The 21,672-nt window shown below is 35.8% G+C and overlaps 1 protein-coding gene across 1 annotated transcript; it reads right to left on the bottom strand.

Moving 5' to 3' along the window:
* Positions 1 to 3,686: 3,686 nt before the first annotated feature.
* LOC148954641 (protein CFDP2-like) lies at positions 3,687 to 4,625 on the bottom strand. Its single transcript, XM_089086444.1, has 2 exons — positions 4,364 to 4,625; positions 3,687 to 4,060 (listed from the first exon to the last, which is right to left on the bottom strand). Exons 1-2 carry the CDS (start codon positions 4,623 to 4,625, stop codon positions 3,687 to 3,689), a joined length of 636 nt encoding a protein of 211 aa, XP_088942570.1.
* Positions 4,626 to 21,672: the final 17,047 nt, after the last annotated feature.

Raw genomic sequence — 21,672 nt, 5'->3', positions numbered from 1 at the left:
CTGTTGAGGAGTGGTGTTTCCTGAATCCAGTTTGAGTGTGTGGGATCATATTATTTTTTTCAACAAACCAGAGGAGTCTTTGATAGATCATTTTCTCCATTATTTTCCCCATCACAGGTGTAATCATTATGGGCCTATAAGACTCAGGGTTATCTTTTGGTTTATTTTTCTTTAGGATTGGTATGAGGGACGAACATATCCATATATTGGGGAACCTAGAAGATGCCCAAGCGTGATTATAAGAATTTAGCAGTTCTTGTTTGTATGAAGGTGTGAGATTCTTTATCCATGTAGGGTGTATATTGTCATAGCTGCTGCTAGTTTTGGTCCTAATATGATGTATTGCATTATTCAATTCCTGGATTGAATATGGATTGGTTATGTACTTGGATCCTGGGCATGGTTGGTAACTTGGGTTCATAGGAATTGTGGACAGTTTGCTTTGATTATTTGATTTTAGCTTATTAACAAAAAGTGTTGCAAATAGGTTAGCTTTACAATTATCATTGTCATAATGGGTATTATTATGTATAAGCTCATACAGGAGTGGGTTGGGGGAAGTCTTTTTCCCACAGATGTGGCTTATGACTTTATGTATAATTGGCTCATGCATTTCTCTGGAGAGATTATTTGCAAAATTATTTTCAGTATTTATATTTATCATCTATTATAGTCCTTTTTAGATTAGATTCTGCTTGTAATTTTTTTAATTATGTAGTAGGTGATGGTTTTTTTATGAATTCTGTCCTAGCTGCCTTTTTTATCCTCCATTTATTTAGGCACTCATTTGTCCACCATGCTTTAGGAATTTGTTTAGGGAATGTTTTCTTAGGTGTTGTCTTGGGGATAGCATGATTAGCTGTATTTCTTAGTAAAGATGTCAATGCTTCAGCATGTGTGTCAACTGTTGTCTTAGAAATGCATGAACTTTGGGTGAAACTTGTAATTTCATCATTTAGCTTGTTTTGGGATATAGACCAATTTGCTTTAGTGTTCATATATTTGGAGGTATGAGATAAAGTTTTAGCAGGTTTATTTAGGGAGCAAACTATAGCAAAGTGGTCAGTACATAGACTATCAATTTTTTTATGTAAATTTTATTCAAAAAATTTGATGACACAATTTGTAGGTCAATTGTGGAGAATCTGCCACTTTTGGGGTTGAACTATGTGTTCAGGTTTGGAGGGGTAGCAACAGCTAATTCATTATTATTTGAAGTCATATGCTCAATGAATTTACCAGCTTTATTTGCTGGTTTATTCCCCCACAAAAGGCTGTGGGCATTGAAATCACCACAAATAATGATATTTTTAAACATATTAGAATTATTTATATAATTAAAAAAAATCCTTGGCATCTGTAGTTTGGCCATTAGGGTTATAAAAGCTTATTATATAGGTTTTTAAATTATTCAGCCAAACACTGATACCAATTACATCAACATCATTTGCAAAATCTGGAAAATTGATGCCACAAAATTTTATATTATTATCAGTAGTGTGAGGGTGATGCAGCAGCATTCGCTGCAGTCCTTAATTAGACGATGGAAATATTCAGAAACTCTGTTCACAGAGACATACATAACAGAGAGAGCGAGGATTGCCGCCTCTGAATTAAAAACGGGAGCGTGAATCATAGCTACGAGGTCCCAACCTTAGCTTGGAGCACTCGAGCTTATCAGACCCTATTTCCCCCTAGAAGAACTATTGGTTGGAGTGGTAGTGGTTAAATCAATCAGTTTCAGAGGTGGAAAGCCCTGTCAAAAAGATACCATCGAAAAGCTACCCCACCTCCTTTTCTCCCTGAAGATCTATCGTTTCTCAGGATAGTATATCCCGGAGACTTAATTTGTTGATTTTGGGTTAAATGAGTTTCCTGGAGGCAAGCAATATTAATGGAATTATTATTCATAAATGATATTAGTTCATTTAGCTTATTTTCTGTGAGTGATCTTACATTCCATTGGAGTATTAATATATGTTGTGTTGTTGATTTATTCTTCATATGACTGTGTATCAATGTTCAGCTTTGTTAAAAGTAAAGCAAGATTTTTTTTTGCTTGAATGAGCATATCATCTGGGATGTAGATTTTTGCCAATTCTGCAATAATTTTTGTTTTCTGTAGTTGATGTATGTTCATGGCCTGAACTGCATTACAGTTTATAATGAATAAGCATATATTTGGGGATTGAATTTTTGTTTGTGCATCCTGTTTGTTGGTTAAGGGATTGATTCCTGGTAGTATTTCTGGTTTGTTTCATCTTGGGAGGGGGGCCAGGCTGACCTCATCTCACCGGACAAGGGGGCTTGTTGGCTTGGTGATTCCTTCTGATAGGGATTTGAGCTAGGGGCTTAGAAGATGGTGTTTTATATGGGGTGCTTGATGCATTGGGGGCATTTGACTTGGGGGTTTTGGTTGGTTTCATTACAGGCTTTATTTGGTATTGTTGGGCAGCATTTGCTTCCATTGCTGCAAAGGGGTATGGGAAGGCCTTTTCTGTTGACATTTGGAGTGTTAGAGCTCTTTTCTGGTATTCAGGAACTAATGATTTATTTGTAGATTCATGTGGGCCTTTGCAATTGATGCATGTAGGCTGAGTGTTGTTGCAAGTTGTCAGCTCTTTAGGATGGAAAGATTTACAATTACTACACTTTTGGAGAATTTCATTGCATTTGTTTGTCGTGTGTCCCAGTTTAAAACACTTTTGACACTGAATAGGCCTAGGTTTGTATTCCTTGTGTGGTTTTATTTGCCCAAAGAGTAATAATTTTTCTGGGATATCAATTTTATCCTTCAGTGTGAATAAGAAGGATCTAATAGTTTTTAGGCCATTAGAATTAGGTTTTCCAAGTTGGGTAACATCCTCAACTGGGATTGTGTTTCCAGCCCTATCTGAGAGGCCTTCTTTTTAACTCCTGAGTAGATATCTCTGGGGGAACATTATAAACTACTATTTTTGTTGGTGATTGTTTTGGGTTCCAATTAGATGCAATAATTGGGGTATTCAGAAGGGATTTTAAGTTAATTATTGTATCTGCTGATTTCTGATCCTCTATAGCTATTAGCAGAGATCCATCACGGTTAATGTTAAGAGAGAACATTGATTTTAGCAGTTTAAAAATTGCGACTCTTATTGCAGTGATCATTTTTATTTCAAAGGGGGTAGTGGGAGTAATTTTAAGGTAAATTCCTAAGTTTTTGGAGGGAAGATTTTGAGCAAGGAGAGGGGAATTGCTTTTCATTGGGGAGATTTTTTTCCTTTTTTTAGAGCTTCTAGAGAGGAACTCTTGAAACCCATTATCATCATTTACGGTTACATTAGCCCCTAAGCTTATCATTGTCCTACTCTCCGAATTGGAGATATCATTAGAACTTTGAGATAATGTGCTTGACCAGCCAGGATGGGTATCTGTCACTATGACACCTTCACTGGAATTTGATTTGGGATCTTGGGGGACTTTTTTTTTTGGAGGACTTCTAAACATTGCCTATTGGAAAAAGCTTTAAACACAAAAATAAAACTAAAACAAGAAGGGAAAATAGAATGATATCAAACCGTCTGCACTATACTATGGGGAGGATAAACACCACAGTATAGCCCTGAGGATGAGTTGAGCAAGATTGGTTTGGTACAACTGCTGATTAGAAGTGATAATAATTCACAAGAAAATATATTTCGATTTTCTTATAAGGTTGCTGTTGAAAATGAATCATTCTGATTCATTTTCGAGTCTCCTTTCTTAGCAGCTTCTTCTGCAAGTGCTGCTTTTTCCTCGATAACGTTTCTTTTGTCTTTCCTTGCACTTGTTTTAACCGCCTTATCCTCTTCTTTGTAACGGACCTGTAACTGGGCTTTTTGTTCAAACCTCAACGTGTTTAGGATAAGCGTCCGGGTCTCCTTGCGTTTACTGATACATTTCCAGGTGTCGTTCGATATCCATTTTTCTTTCTTTCTTTTCTTGAAGCCAAGTCTGGCCTTCGCGACGTCATGGTATGCACTTTTCACTGAGGTCCATATGTTTTCAACACTAGATTCAGCTTCATCAAGCAGGTTGAACGCTTCAAATTTGTTATATAGTGATATGCAGAAGCTTCTGCGGATATAACGATCTTTCAGCTTATTAGTGTCGAACTGTTTGTGTGTTGTGGCATTGGTTTTCCGTTTCTGAGCTTTCAGTTTAATTCTTACTTTGGCTATCAGCAAGATGTGATCTTAATTCACGTCCGCTCCTCGAAAGCCCCTCACGTCGAGCAGGCTACTTCTCCAGCGTCTTGATATGAGGAAATGATCGATTTGGTTTTTTATCCGGCCGTCGAGTGACACTCACGAGTACTTGTGAATCGTTTTATGTTCAAACATACTGCCGCCTATCACCAAGTCATTACTTAGGGCATAGTCAATTAGGAGTGCACCGTTTCCATTCATGTCTCCGATGCCATGTGGGCCCAGAACTTCAGGAAAGTACTGACGATTTGCACCGACTTTAGCATTTAGATCGCCAAAAACACAGATTATATCGTGCCTGGGAACGTCTGTGGTGACTGATTGTAGCATGTTGTAGAAAGCATCTTTTTCCTCATCATCATCTTCGTTGGTCGGAGCATAGCAGGGGATGAAGGTCATTTTTTATGATTAGATACGAAGCGAGCTATCAATATACGTTCGCTAACTGGTGTCCAGTTCGCCATTGCTTTGAATGCAAGCGGTGACATCATAATTCCTAGACTAGCGTGGTGGACGGAAGGGTGACTGCTAAGTGCCCTAGCATACCCATCATCAAATTTCTCTAATCCATTTCCAGTCCACCTTATTTCAGTGAGAACGAGTATATCAGTAAGAAATTGTCTCATTTTTTTAGTAACTTGTTCTGTCTTGGATATCTTGTTCATCGGTCTCACATTCCAAAAACCCACCTTTATGTGTTGTTTTGGAGTCAAAAATCGGTGCCGGGGGCCTGCGGGGGTCGTGATCTGGGGGGAGGTGATGCATCCGGAGCTGTTGCAGGCGTTTCAGTTGCAGGTGTTTTTGCACTGAGGGTTGCCCCTTGGGGTCCCGGGTGTGAGTTTCAAACCCACAGCCCAACCTTCCTCATTTAACAGGCTTGGGACCATCATGTTCCCCCGACCTCTGTGAGGCAAGGTTCCTTACATGGTTGAGTTCAAACTGGGAAGATGTTCTTTTTCTCTATATATATATATATATATATATATCCAAATTTAAGGCAAAAAGATTATCTTCAAGAAAAACAAGCATAATATAAAAACTAACTTACGAAAAATTTAAAACTAACTTAAGGAATAAATAATTTTGACATCCAAAAAACGAAAATTTTCCAAACTCCAATCCTGTAAATTTTGTTGAAGTTGAAAAAATATTGTTTTTTAAGCTTATCAGCATCAAAACAGAGAAGTCTTTACCTATCACTGTATTAAGGCAAATCCGGTATGGTTCCGAGGTAGTATTTCTTGGTAAAAAGTCTTTTGTTTAGTAAAATTTCTTTAACATTAGTTTATAGATTCCTTTATTAAGACTTTTTATATTGTCGTGCTTGTACTAACATTTACCTTATTGTATAATATTTTTTGGATAGTGCACATAGAGATTTGCTTTGTGGTGTATCTCATAGATCCTGTCGGTTTTTTCAACTGGTGTTCTTCTATCGAGTGGCCTGGCTCCCGACTCCGTTTTTCAAGTTTCATCTGAATTAATAAAGGCCTTTGATTTTCCATACAAAACTGTTCCCACCCTTTAGGTACCAATGGTTGGACCTCCGTCACAGTGTATACACTTTGCCTTCTCTTTCTTGCATACAATATTTATTGATATCCAAACTCTTGTTTGTAGTTATTTTTATTCGATTCAAACTTGATTTGCATATTCAATTTAAGTATTACTCGTTTTAAGATTTATTTATTCATTTACATTAATAAATATTGTATGTTTGTTTGCATTGATTGTTATTTAATTTCTGTTCGTTTTAAGTTTCATTTATACTTCAATAGCAAAATATTTGTTTTCGTTTTAAGCTTGATTTTCTTTTTCAATCTAAGCATTAATCGCTTTAAGATTTATTTATTCATTTATATTATTGCTTGTTGTATGTTTTTTGCTATGATTGTTTATTTAGTTTCTGTTCCTTTTCGGTTTAATTTAATCTTTAATAGTAATTTCTGTTCGTTTTGATTTTGAATTTTAACAGGTAGGCCTATTTGTATCACCTGAGCTTAAGTTTAAAATGGCCTTTACTTTTCTTTGAAAAACTTATTTTTCGGAAAGTTTTTTTAAATTAATTTTTGTTCGTTTTTTGATTTTAAAAAGTTTCAAGTTTTTATAGCATGGGGGGGGGGGGTGCTTACTGTCCGATAATTCTTGACTTTAAAAAACGGATCTAGATCTTTCAGTTGAAATCGAATGAGGCTTTTTTTAAGTCTATACAATTACCTTTTTGATAAAAACCTTATATATGAACAATAGACAGCTTGCATAACTTGTGGACAGCGATTGACAACAATGAATGGATTGAAAAAATAGCTCCAATAAGGGGGTTCAGACCATTGCACTTGCTGACACAAAGGGATCACGACTGTTTGGAATGGACCTTAATGGATTTTGTGTGCCAAAGCAATTTTACATCTATCTCAGAGTATGTATTTTAACCTTATAATTGGATAATTATAATAGATCTACTATCTTTTCTTCCCATACAAAACCCCTTCCCCATAAGTTATAAGCCCCCCTTAATAAGTTATGCCCCACGGCATATCTTACAATGCCTACCCCCGGACCCTGGTGGGCTGTGTCGACACCGAAATTTTTGTTATCAGAACTTTGAACTATTTTAACAAAAGTCTATCTCAAAATTTTTATTCGATGCATTTAGGGCGTGGAGGAGGAGGGGGGGATAGTTACCCTCCAATCTCTTTAGAATCTTAAAAAGTGAACAAGAACTTTCAATTTTCAGTCAAATGAGACCTCTCCAAAGTTTATACGAGCATCCCTTCCATAAGAAATAATGGGAAGGGTTCTGAGAATCCTTAAATTACAACTCTTGTCCTGAGGGCTGTGGGGGAGTTGTCATCCTAAAAGACCTAATTTACAGAACTTAAAACTACGTTGAATAAAATGGCTGTCTCAAAATTTTGATTGGATTTGTTTGGGGGTAAGGTAGGCGCGATAGGGGAGTTAGTTGCCATTCAACTACTTTCGACTATTCCAAAGCGCTTTGAATTTCCAATCGAATGAGCCTTTTTTGAAGTTTCTACGACACCGCCTTCTGTAAAAACCTTATATGCCCTCAGAGCATAACTTAAAAGCCTTGCCCTGAGGGTTGTGGGGGATTGTCCTCCTCAAAAACATATTTTCTATCTGAAAATCAATTATGCTGAACGAAATGGCTATCTCAAAATTTTGATTGAATATGTTTGGGAGAATGATGGGCGGGGTGGGGGGTGTGCTAGTTGCCCTCCAATCACTTTCGACTATTAAAAAGGGCAGTATCCCTTTGGATTTCAAATCGAATGAGCCGTTTTTGAAGTTTCTACGTCAACTCCTTGAAAAAAAACCTTATATGCCCCCAGGTCATATCTTAAAACCCTTGCCCTGAAGGTTGTGGGGGAGTATCCTCCTCAAAAACATATTTTATGTTTGGAAATCAACTACGCTGAACAAAATGGCTATCTCAAAATTTTGATTGGATGTGTTTGGTGAAACGATCGGCGGGGGGGGGGGGCTAGTTACACTCCAATCACTTTCGGCTATCAAAAAGGGCACTAGCCCTTTAATTTCCAATAGAATGAGCCTGTTTTGAAGTTTGTGCGACAACGCCTTCTATAAAAACCTTATATGCCCCCAGGGCATAACTTATAACCCTTGCCCTAAGGGTTGTGGCGGAGTGTCCTCCTCAAAAATATATTTTCTATCTGGAAATCAACTACGCTGAACAAAATGGATATCTGAAAATTTTGATTGGGTGTGTTTGGGGAAATGATGGTCGTGGGGGTGGGGGGAGGGAGGGGGGCTAGTTACACTCCAATCACTTTCGAGTATTAAAAAGGGCACTAGCTCTTTAATTTCCAAACGAATGAGCCTGTTTTGAAATATCTACAACGCCTTCTATAAAAACCTTATATGCCCCCCGGGCATAACTTCAAACCCTTGCCCTGAGGGTTGTGGGGGAGTGTCCTCCTCAAAAACATATTAACTATGTGGAAATTAACTACGCTGAACAACATGGCTATCTCAAAATTTTGATTGGATGTGTTTGGGGTAATGATGGTCGTGGGGGGCTAGTTGCCCTCCAATCATTTTCGACTATTAAAAAGGACATTAGCCCTTTAATTTCCAATCGAATGAGCCTGTTTTTAAGTTTCTACGACAAAGCCTTCTATAAAAACCTCACGTGCCCCCAGGGCATAACTCAAAACCCATGCCCTGAGGGTTGTGGGGGAGTGTCCTCCTCGAAAACATATTTTTTATCTGGAAATCAACTACGCTGAACAAAATGGCTGTCTCAAAATTTTGATTGGATGTTTTTGGGGGAATGGTGGGCGTGGGGGGAGGGGAGAGTGGGGGCTAGTTGCCCTCCAATCATTTTCAGACTATTAAAAAGGGCACTAGAACTCTCGATTTCCAATCGAATGATCCCTCTTTCAAGTTTCTACATGACAACCCCTTCCATATAGAAGTGCCTCTGGGAAAAAAAAAAATAATAATAATAATAATAAATAAATATATATATATATATATATATATATATATATATATATATATATATATATATATATATATATATATATATATATATATATATATATATATATATATATATATATATATATATATATATATATATATATATATATATATATTAGGGTGTTGCTTATTTTTTCACTTTAGAATTATAAACCTCACCACCCTGCCATTTTTGTCTACATCAAAAGTTAACAACATGGGCAAAAAAAATTCCAAATTGGTGAATATTTAGGGTATGCTCAATTCAAGTGAAGATTAGCATACAATTGCTATACTTCTGCTTGGACAATGTTTAACGTAATTTCGGATGCACTTAGGAAATTCATTCAGCAAACAAAATATAATGAGGACATATTAGATATAATCAATACTAAACTCATCCAATCATTAGTTTGTTAAAACAATCATAATTACTAGTTAAAATATGTCACTGACATAGCAAATATCAAACGTATCTTTCGGTAATTGATTAAAAATTACACACTACAAAGTCATGCTGGGCCTGGGCTGTCAGAGGTTGTGGCTAGCCCTTGAAGGATTGTTGACTTGTTAGAATCAGGGAAACATTTGCGATGCTCTTTAACTACTTGCAGAGTAAATTGCATATGGTGTTCATTTTTTGTTAGCCGCAAATTGTAGTCGTGCATAAGGGCAACTCCACGTTCGGCTGTGTCATGCACTACTCGTAGCTCTCTGACGATTGCTTCAGCCTTCACATAGGATTCATTATCCACCCAGGTCTCAGGATCTGTAGACAAGAAACTATCTGGAATGAAAAGGATATTGTTCTGTTCCAGATTCAGATACAATTATTGGCAGTTGTTTAACTTTTGCATCTCCAGTGAGGTCTTCCATAAGCTTTCCATCCCAGTGAAGAACCATTGGCTTCTGGGGATTGAAATCAGACTTCAACTGATATGAAAATATGACACAATGCTTCTGATGGTAACGTCTTATAGATGATCTGTTGATACTGAAATCCGGAACGTTGTGACCTGTCGCGTGAATTATTGGAGCAATGATCTGAACTGCTTGCCTGTCGCTTGTCTTTGTGTGGTCTAGGGATGACAGGAGTTAAAATGTTAGTTCTTCCACGTTTTCGTTTTGGTGTCCATGGGTGTTCGGTGGCTTCACTGCCGATTCTTTGTAATACTTCCATGTCTGCATCCTTATTACTAAAAGACAAATCAGAAGACTCCATCAACACAGTTCGATCCAGATTTGCTATGTCATTTTGCTGTTTCGTCTTCAAGTGAAACTGGCTTTTTTGTTTATTTTCCTGTACTTTCTCCTTTTTTGTAAGTGACATGTCAACCCCTGCTATAACCCCTCGCCTTCCTTTTTCCCGCTGGGCCAAAAAGAATTGCTTGTCTTCCTCAATTTTGATGAGCTGTAACACTTCCTGGTGAGCTACGTCAAAGAGATCATTGAAAGCTTCCTTGAATTCTTCCTCATTGGCTATCTGAGTTGCTGTCCTTCTTGCTTTGTTTTTCTTCAACCCTTCCGATCTCTGCACTAGAACTTCAAGTTGGGCAACTGCATGATCACTCCGGCGCATGGGTATTCTGGCTTTCTCCCAGAACATTTGAACGTCCTTAATTACTGATACTGCTGCCTCATGTTTAGTCTTGGCTACTTTCAGCTTTGTGGCGTAGAGCCTGAGAACATCACCAATCGATGGCAATTTTGAACCATATAGATCTTCCAAAGCTGAACCTAGCAGGTACACTTCCGCAGCAGCAATACACAATTAACTAATAAATATATGCCCTGAACCAATGATTTTCTTTATGTACACCCGATTTCTATAACATTTGAGTATAATCAAAATTCGGGTGCCTTGAGCATACCACAAACATGAAGTTCTCCTAAAAATAAATGACACTTTTTTTTTTATCATAGAAGAATAGTTTAGGATGGTGGGAGGCAGGAAAAACAAAAAATATTTTTTTGATATAAACATAAGGACCACCCTATACACTCTATATATTTATACATATATATATATATATATATATATATATATATATATATATATATATATATATATATATATATATATATATATATATATATATATATATATATATATATATATATATATATATATATATATATATATATATATATATATATATAAATATATAGTAATATATACATATATACATATATATATATATATATATATATATATATATATATATATATATATATATATATATATATATTGAGCGAACTTATAAAGTGAATATTGAAAGTGAGTTAAAGGTTACAATAAGCTAGAAAAACCTGTGGAGACCAAAAGAATGTTTAACGGTAAAATATAGCTACAATTTATTTTCCAACCGAGCCAAAGCATTGTCTGGTATAAAGAAGTGACTTGACCAGTTTCTTGTCTCATGTTCGCATCATTCGCGATCGAAATTCTCGAGTGTGTTTCATATAATACACAAGTACCGTTTTTACTTCTAGGGGCGGGGATGAAAAGATGGTCCCAGTTTTCATTAATTTTGAGAGGGGAGTCCTTTTAAACGATTTTTCTCCCTACTTTTCCTGTGTGTAGTTCATTATTATTTTCATCAAAGAGTTCGACATTCTTGATCAGTTTTTTTTTGCTTAGATTGACTCTTGATTTTGTCTTTTTCCAAAGTTCAATAACAAAAAAATGGTAATTAAAGAGTATTTTGCAAACATTTGTCCAAACTTTGAATAATATACCCTCCAATCTCTTTAGAATCTTAAAAAGTGAACAAGAACTTTCAATTTTCAGTCAAATGAGACCTCTCCAAAGTTTATACGAGCATCCCTTCCATAAGAAATAATGGGAAGGGTTCTGAGAATCCTTAAATTACAACTCTTGTCCTGAGGGCTGTGGGGGAGTTGTCATCCTCAAAGACCTAATTTTCAAACCCTATAACTACATTGAACTACCTCTATATCTCAAAATCTTGAATGGATTTGCTTGGGGAAAAGGCTGGAATGAGAGGGGGGTTGAGTACAATTCAATCAATACTGACTAGGCAACCGAGCATTAGCCCTTTGAATTTTCAAACGAACGAGCCTTTTTTGAAATTTCTGCTACTAAACCTCCTATAAAAACCTTATCTACCCTCAGGGCATAACTTAAAAGCCTTGCCCTGGGGGTTGTGGGGGATTGTCCTCCTCAAAAATATATTTTCTATCTGGAAATCAATTATGCTGAACGAAATGACAATCTCAAAATTTTGATTGGATATGTTTGGGGGAATGATGGGCGGGGTGGGTGGGGGGTGCTAGTTGCCCTCCAATCACTTTCGAATATTAAGAAGGGCACTATCCCTTTGGATTTCCAATAGAATGAGCCTTTTTTGAAGTTTATATGACACCGCCTACTATAAAAAACTTATATGCCCCCAGATAATATCTTAAAACCCTTGCCCTGACGGTTGTGAGGGACTGTCCTCCTCAAAAATATATTTTCTGTCTGGAAATCAACTACGCTGAACAAAATGGCTATCTCAAAATTTTGATTGGATGTGTTTGGTGAAACGATCGGTGTGGGGGGGCTACTTACACTCCAATCACTTTCGACTATTAAATGCCAGTGACATATTTTAACCAGTCATTATGATCGTTTTAACAAACTAATGGTTGGATGAGTTTAGTATTGATTATATATAATATGTCCTCATTAAATTTTGTTTGCTGAATAAATTTCCTAAGTGCATCCGAAATTACGTTAAACATTGTCCAAGCAGAAGTATAGCAATTGTATGCTAAACTTCACAGGCTCATTTGATTGGAAATTAAAGGGCTAGTGACCTTTTTAATAGTCGAAAATGATTGGAGGGCAACTAGCCCCCCCCCCATGCCCAACAATTCCTAACCAACAAACCCACAAAATTTTCAGATAGACAATTTGTTATGCGTAATTGATTTCCTGATGGAAAATATATTTTTGAGGAGGAAACTCCCCTACAACACTCGGGGCAAGGGTTTTAAGTAATGCCCTGGGGGCATATAAGGTTTTTATAGAAGGCGTCGTAGAAATTTGAAAACAGGCTCATTCGATTGGAAATTAAAGAGCTAGTGCCCTTTTTAATAGTCGAAAGTGATTGGAGTGAACTAGCCAATAAATAAATAATATATATATATATATATATATATATATATATATATATATATATATATATATATATATATATATATATATATATATATATATATATATATATATATATATATATATATATATATATATATATACACACACACACACACACACACACACACACACACACACACACACACACACACACACACACACACACACACACACGCAGTAGTAGTAGTAGTAGTAGTATATATATATAGTATATATATATATATATATATATATATATATATATATATATATATATATATATATATATATATATATATATATATATATATATATATATATATATATATATATATATATATATATATATATATATATATAAGGGTGGTGCTTATTTTTTCACTTCAGAATTATAAACCTCCCACCCTGCCATTCCCACCTTTACATTCCATTGGGCATTCCGATGTACATATCAAAACGATATGTACATCGGAAAAATTCCTTTTTACATCAGTTAAGGTAAAATCATCTATGAAATTATTTTTAATTTAATAAAATCTTCTAGTAAAAGGGCTGTTTTCTTGAAGGGAACGTACAAATGTGTTAGTATGAAATTATATCAGCAACTCAACTAAAGCTCAATAGATTCAGGAAGCTTCTGCTGTCAACCAACTATATCCTAAGAGAATACGTAAGAATGTTTCATCATAATTCCAGACAATAAGAAAAGAAGTTAAGTGAAATACACAACTGTAAGTTGTAATATGCTAATGGTATTCCACTAGCTAACTAAAAGTTACAGTATTATTACAGTATTCCACTGGAATAACTATTGTGAATTATGTAAAGTCTTAAGACCTATGATTTTAATTTTACTTAAAATTCAAACACAAAAAAGCTAATTGTAACTATTTTTGATAGCTTTCAATAGATGATTCAGTTAACTCCCCTCTATGACAATCGTTGACAAGAGTTTCTAACCCTTCTTTTATTATGCTTATACTTATTATATTTACTTTTGCAGCAGTATGTAATTGGTCTTTCATCCTGATTACAATCAATGCTATTACCAATGTAGTAAAATTACTACAAACATGGCTCCTATGCTTCTCAAAACATGGAGTGCTATCATCAGACGGATGAGACATTTCAAGTGAGCTGTCACTCTCCTCAAATCGGAGCACAATCACTTTTGACTCACAGCAGAGGAGATTCTAAGGGGTCAGACACTACTTTTTGGGACTAAACCTTATCTGCTTGACTAGTAGCTCATTTTAAAGGCCATTTTTCGCTGATTCATAATATATACGTTTTACCGCGTTTAAAAGTCTTGAATTTAATTTAGTTCTCAAATAAACTTTTTTTTATGAAATTCAAAATCCTTGTCTTACAAAACAGCGGGCGATGGCGTTGCTGTGCCTTGCTTGGGCTTATTATGTCCTATATAGTGTTTTTATGAAGTGAAAAACAATTCACCATAACACTAACATAACATTCAATATTTCCTTCATTGCTACAATTCTTTGTGACTTTTTCATTTAACCAGGGCGACTTTCTTATCGCCCTAGTCTTAAAATTCCCTTTATAAGGTTAAAGAATGAGAAAAAGGCTCCTATTCTTCTCAAAACATGGATTGCTATCATCAAACGGATGAGACACTTCAAATGAGCTGTCAATTGCCACAAATCGGAGCACAGTCAAAATTGACTCACAACAGAGGAGATTCTAAGGGGTCAGACACTACTTTTTGGCACTAAACCTTATCTGCTTGACTAGTAGCTCCTTTTAAAGCCCATTTTTTGCTGATTCATAATATATACGTTTTACCGCGTTTAAAAGTCTTGAATTTAATTTAGTTCTCAAATAAACTTTTTTTTATGAAATTCAAAATCCTTGTCTTACAAAACAGCGGGCGATGGCGTTGCTGTGCCTTGCTTGGGCTTATTATGTCCTATATAGTGTTTTTATGAAGTGAAAAACAATTCACCATAACACTAACATAACATTCAATATTTCCTTCATTGCTACAATTCTTTGTGACTTTTTCATTTAACCAGGGCGACTTTCTTATCGCCCTAGTCTTAAAATTACCTTTATAAGGCTAAAGAATGAGAAAAAGGCTCCTATTCTTCTCAAAACATGAAGTGCTATCATCAAACGGATGAGAGATTTCAAATGAGCTGTCAATTACCACAAATCGGAGCACAGTCACAATTTACTCACAATAGAGGAGATTCTAAGGGGTCAGACACTAGTTTTTGGCACTAAACCTTATCTGCTTGACTAGTAGCTCCTTTTAAAGCCCATTTTTCGCTGATTCATAATATATACTTCTTACCACGTTTAAAAGTCTTGAATTAAGTTTAGTTCCCCAATAAAGTTTTTTTATGAAATTCAAAATCCTTGTCTTACAAAAAAGCGGGCGATGGCGTTGCTTTGCCTTGCTTTGGATTATTATGTCCTATACAGTGTTTTTATGAAATGAAAAAGAATTTACCATAACATTTAATATTTTCTTCATTGCTACAACTCTTTGTGACGTTTTCATTTAACCAGGGCGATTTTCTAATCGCCCTTGTCTTAAAATTCCAGCCATAAGGTTAAAGAATGAGTCAAGTGTGATGAGCTACTAGTCAATCAGATAAGGTTTAGTCCCAAAAAGTAGTTTCTGACCCCTTAGAATGTCCTCTGCTGTGAGTCACTTGTGATTGTGCTCTGATTTGTGGTGAGTGACTAGTAGCTCATTTTAAAGCCCGTTTTTCGCTGATTCATAATATATACTTCTTACCGCGTTTAAAAGTCTTAAATTAAATTTAGTTCCCAAATAAAGTTTTTTTTTTATTATATTCAAAATCCTTGTCTTACAAAAAAGTAGGTGATGGCGTTGCTTTGCCTTGCTTTGGCTTATTATGTCCTATACAGTGTTTTTATGAAGCGAAAAGCAATAGGCCCTAGATTTACCATAACATTCAATATTTTCTTCATTGCTAAAACTCTTTGTGACTTTTTCATTTAACTAGGGCGATTTTCTTATCGTCTTAGTCTTAAAATTTTCCAGCCATAAGGTCAAAGAATGAGAAAAAAGTTCCTATTCTTCTCAAAATGTGGAGTGCTATCATCAGACAGATGAGACATTTTAAATGAGCTGTCACTCGCCACAAGTCGGAGCACAACCACAATTAGGTCATGACTATTGGACTTCTCCACAATGTTCAATAAAATGGCCGTCAAACGATGGCCCTTTGCCCTAGTTTGACTGGTTATACTCTAAATACCGTTTTAATTTAGCAAAGATTTGTAGATAAGTCTTAAATAAAAATCATTTTTTGAAGTGAAAGTTGAGAACAAAATTCAACCTTAAAATTGTCAGTTTGGGTTCTACCCCCTCCCCAACTCTCTCTCTTTACGCTAAATTCTTCAATATTTATAAAACTACTTCGCATTCAAAATCAACAACCCTTTATCCAGGTTGAAATAACCATAATCTTTCGAGAGAGTCGTTGCGTAATTATGACTCTAGTCGTTTTCTCTTAGAAGCATACAAAAAAAAAAGAATTAAGATTGCATAAAAAACTGCATAAAAAATTTTTTTATATACATTTTTGTTACGTTTTTACGAGTCATAAAAACATTTTTGGCTTCAAACTACCCTGACCCCCCCCCCCCCCTCTGGGTACGGCCTTGATATCCAGCAAAGAAGACCAACAACTCAGATAAATAATTGCCCCGTAAATTTATCATATAATTCAATTTGTTTTCCATTGTTAAATGTCTTTCTGATTTTCTAGTTTAACAATTTATTTTTCCTTATATTCCCTAGTTCACTGTGGAGCGAATACAATTCGTTCTTAATCGTTTATTACGAAAAAAATCTAGAAAAATGAAAAAACTTCGTCATGATTTATTCACAAAACATAAATAGCTAAAGTTCAATTATAAGAAGCTTGAACAATAGCAAAGCATTCGTCTTCATTTGTTTCTTCAACTTTGGCTTTGAATATGTTGGGCTTAGATGAATTCTCTTTGCTCCTCATTATTTGCTTGTTTCAGTGGATATTAATTAATTCCTTAACAAAGGATTTTCAATGGCCTTATGCAGCAAAAGACGCCTGAAAGTAGGAAAATAAAAGATGTAAAAATTCGTCAAAAAAAAAAAATAAATAAAATTTGTTGGCATTAAAGTCAGGAAAATGAATATACATAAAATAAGTCAAGTTAACCTAAAATATGATTACTGTCACCCTTTCAATAGAATGCTAGAATTTTGCATATTCCTCTACTTCAGCCGACATTAAGTTGTATTGAAAAGTAATACTTACTAGTGGTTAATGCTTTTTCAGCATTAAATTTTATGTCTGATTATGAAAAACTGTGATTTTTTGGAATTATTTGACTAGTTTTTGGAGAAGTGTATAAGCCTTCCACGTTGTTTCAAGCATTATTATTTCTAGTATTGGTTGTACCTAGGGAAAGATAATTTCAGTGTTCCCTCCCAACTCAATTATAATAAAAAAAAAGCCGAATGATGGTACTGCTGTCATTTTAGTTTTTCACTTTTCCCGCGTAGCATCTTTTTTTTATTGTATACTCTTACAGATCTAACTGCAATGAGTGGGTACTGCACCTCCTCCACTCAACGACGTTATAATTTAGAAATTTCTAAACTTAAGGTCGCTTAAACTATCTTCCATCATTCACTTTCGGTCTTCATTAATAACCGAAAAAATTTCTGAAAGTTATCAATAAAGCAAATGAAGTTAAATAAACAGAAACAGAGAATATTATTAAACAGAGCTGTCGATTGAGTTTTCTGCATGATCAAAAACTTCAATCAATCAATCAATCAACCTTTTATTTTTAAATAAATGAACAAACGAAACAATTAACATGAACATTTCGACTCAAAGCAATGCTTGTACGAGTCACACAGATATTGGTGAACAGATTTATATCACACTATTAAATGAAAAGAGAAGATCTTATAATATGAGAATTAGAAAGGAAAGAATTGAGACGAGGTGGAGTCAAGGAAGGAGAGCGAGAGGATAAGACACAAACGAAAAATTGAGACAGTAACTCATGCAGTATCCAGTACTGTGTAAGAAAGGTTTCGTTTTTGGAGTGTGCCAAATGATTTTATAGATTTAATAGATTCATTAATTGAGTTCCACGCAGAAATACTTCTATTAACTGGAAAGTGTTGAGACCTTGTAAGCCTTCTTCTTGGTAGCATAAAATTGTACTTGATGCATCGGAGAGCTCTTCCTCGATGAATTGTGCTACAAAGTTTGAAGTACCTGGAAAGACCTTGAGGAATTCCATTCGATATTGCCAAGTGTGCTAAACGAAGATTACTAACGTTGATTATCTCTGTTATATCTATTGTTCCAGTGTCTCTGTATAGGTCTGTTGTGGGGTATATCCTGGGGAGGCAATATGTGACCTCAACTGAACGGTTTTGTGATCTCTTTAATGATTTTAGATGAGATTTGAATGTATTGCACCCAGGCAGAACAGCAGTAATTCAAGTAGGGGAAGACAAAAGCATTAAAAAGAATTTTCATCATGTCAGCACTTAGAAGCAGATTAGCTCTATGTAACATTGATGTTTGCCGTGAGACTGCTGAAGACAGCTGGGATATGTGATGCTTGAACGAAAGAGAGGAATCTACAAATACGCCAAGGAACTTTGTGACTGTGGTCTGAGGAATGGGATTTCCATTGATTGACAGGGAGACAATGAGGAGTTTGAAGGAGCAGAAGTGAAAACCATGATGTAGCTTTTGTAGCATTTACCTGCATTTTGTTACGGAAACACCAGTCAGATATTTCGTCATGTGTTTTTTGGGCCTTTTTTGCAGCAGACTCGGATGATTCAGCAGCGATGAAGAAATTTGAGTCATCAGCGAATAGTACTGGGTGTGCATTTGTAGTAAGACATGTTGTCAGGTCATTGATGTACAAAATAAACAAGAGTGGTCCAAGTACCGACCCCTGAGGTACGCCAGATTTTATCGGTAACTCTGGCGACACACTACCCTCCACAATTACACACTGCTTAGGTTCAGTCAGGGTCGATGAAAACCACTCGTGAGCAACACCATATCTTCCAAATTAATGTAATTTTGTGAGGAGGATTGAATGGTATACCTTGCCGACAGCTTTAGTGAAATCCAGAAAAATCCCTAGTACCTTTTTCTCCAGCATCCTGGCTATTTAATATGTATTCAACTGAATCAACTAAGGCATGCAAAGTTGAATGATAATGCCGAAACCCATATTGACGGAGAGAGAGTAGCTGCGTAACATCGAGGACTCTATATACTCTGTTATAAACAACTCGCTCGAGGACTTTTGATATAAGTGGTAGACTTGATGTGGGTCGATAATTAGAGATAAGACTTTTGTCTCTTTTTTGTAGAGGGGAAAGACTTGGCCAGTTTTGAACACATTAGGATAAACTCTGGTTGCTAGTAAAAGGTTGACCAAGTGTGTAAGTGGAACTACAAGACCTGCAGAGGCCTTCTTCAAGATTTAGTTGCACAGCCCAAAGTTGTCTTGGGTTTTGCCATTAGGCAGCTTACTGATAATCACTAGTAATTCCTCTTTCGTACATGGTGCTAGAAAAAGACCTGATATTGTTCTACTGTGGGATTGTTCAAGAGATGGGCCAGAAGCATGTAGAGATGTCTGATTAAAGAAAAATTGATTAAAAGCATCAGCACGAGATTCGCTTGCTACTGTCTCACCACTCAAATTTATTATTTGATTTGTTCCTTTTTTGACAAATTATTTCAATAACAACCTCCCATACTTTTCTCAAGTTGACTCGTAAAAACGTAGCAAAAATGTATATAAACAAATTTTGTATGCGTTTTTTGATGCGATCTTACTTCTTTTTTTTGTATGCGTCTAAGAGAAAATGGCTAGTAGCAGGTTTCCTAGATTTTGAAGGGGCATAGGACAATGTGAACCACCAAATCCTTTTAAACAAACTTGGAAACCTTGAACTACCTATCAAGCTACTATCTCTCATAAAATCCTTCATAGAAGTGAGAAGTTTCATTGCTTGTGTTGGTTCAGCCTCTTCACCCCAAAAGACAATAACCAAAGGCCTACCTCAGGGAGCAGTCCTCAGTCGTCTCCTCTTTGCCCTATATCTCTGGGACATGAACCTACCCCACACGAATCTACAATATGCTGACGATCTGGTGCTATGGTTATCTGGTAACACCTTTGAGAGAGCACAGTCAAATCTGCAAAAGTCTCTTTTCCAATTTGAAAACTTCTCTGAACATTCAGATTTACCCATTGCACCACACCCTGGGGCTGTAAGGAGAAAACCTTGCTCCAGTTTTATAAATCACATATAAGACCCCATATTGACTATGGGCTCATCGTCTATGGTGCATGTGCAAAGACCCATATGCAAAAAATTGAAACAACACAAAATGATATAATACGTCTGATATCTGGTCTTAGGAAACCCACAAACACCAATTTTTTGCTTGTGGAGAGTGGATTAACAACAATAAGGGAGAGACATAGTTTTCTCTTGACAAAACATCTTACAAACATTATGAAATAGCTCACACACCCTACATAATTGGTTAAGAAATCCAGCCATTTATAGGCTTTGCAGATGAGTATGCCAAAATTCAGAAGAAGCTCCCCGTACCAGCAACGTCTATTGCACCCACTTTCCCTCAATCCCTTCCATGGAATTGGTCAATTCCCATAATAAATACTGATTTCTCAAAGTGGAATAAAGATTTTACCGCCATTGCTTTTGTCCAGAAAAAATTAGCTGAACTTAATACAATTACCTATAAAAATCACTTCCAAATATTTGCTGATTGGTCAAAAATAAGTGAGAAGCTAGCAAGTGGTGCTTTCCTTCCTCACCTGAAAATTGCAATGGGCGAGAGATTATATAATAATTTATCTATAATGTCTGCTGAGTTAAATGCCATAATGATGGCATTAGAACACCTTAAGGAAAACCAACCTTTGATTGCAAATTCAAATAATATTATTGTGTAGTCAGACTCTTTATCAAGCCTTGAGCTGCTGGCCGCAGCTCCTCAGTATAAGTTGGACATTGACACTTATCATTGTCTCAGTATTATTGATAATCTTGCTTCAAGTGGCATAAGAACTTATTTTCAGTATATTCCTAGTCACTCTGGCACAAGTGGTAATCATCAGGTTGATGGAATAGCAATAAATGCTATAAATATTGACCAGCCAAGTGGGAGACCAATCCCGATTAGAGATATTTACTGATGAAGGCTATCAGATATTAATTTTAATAAGATTAATCCTATCCTTTCCCCCTTTCCCAATAAGTATCTTTCTAAAATTTATCATAGAATTTGTTCTGGAACAAATGGACTAAATTTTCTTGCATTCTCGTATAAGTTTTCTAATTCAAGTGGTTCAATTCCCCTGTCCCCTCTTTGCAGGCTTTGTAGTATGAACAATGAAACAATTGACCATTGCCTATTTGAATGTAATATGCTGACGTTTGCACAACATACCTTGCTTTGTAAACTGTTAAAATGCTTCAAACACCACAAAATCTCACTATCAGCCAAGAGCCTAGCCAACTATACCTGCAAACAGAGCATAGAAATCGACATCTATCATCTCATAATTGAATTCCTAGAGTCGAAAGATCTACTGAAAGATATCTGAAATTATCTAATAAATATGACGCAATCAAGCCAGTAGCTGTGTAGACCACAGAGTGAAGCAAAAGGAAAAGAGCTAAATAGTATTACTGAAAAGCCCGCCTGCTGTTGAATTGAAGAAGAA

The sequence above is a fragment of the Artemia sp. Qi Xiang Cuo genome, chromosome 3, assembly GCF_049724085.1.
Source record: "Artemia sp. Qi Xiang Cuo chromosome 3, ASM4972408v1, whole genome shotgun sequence".
Taxonomy (NCBI): Eukaryota; Metazoa; Arthropoda; class Branchiopoda; order Anostraca; family Artemiidae; genus Artemia; species Artemia sp. Qi Xiang Cuo.
This window is presented reverse-complemented; position numbering and strand designations above follow the sequence as displayed.

Bases quoted from the DNA above. Each gene is read 5' to 3' on its own strand.
- LOC148954641 (XM_089086444.1), bottom strand. From the start codon at position 4,625: ATGACCTTCATCCCCTGCTATGCTCCGACCAACGAAGATGATGATGAG. The intron at 4,061-4,363 runs GTATGTTTGAAC...ACAAATTTGAAG, and splicing joins TGACTTGGTGATAGGCGGCA to CGTTCAACCTGCTTGATGAA.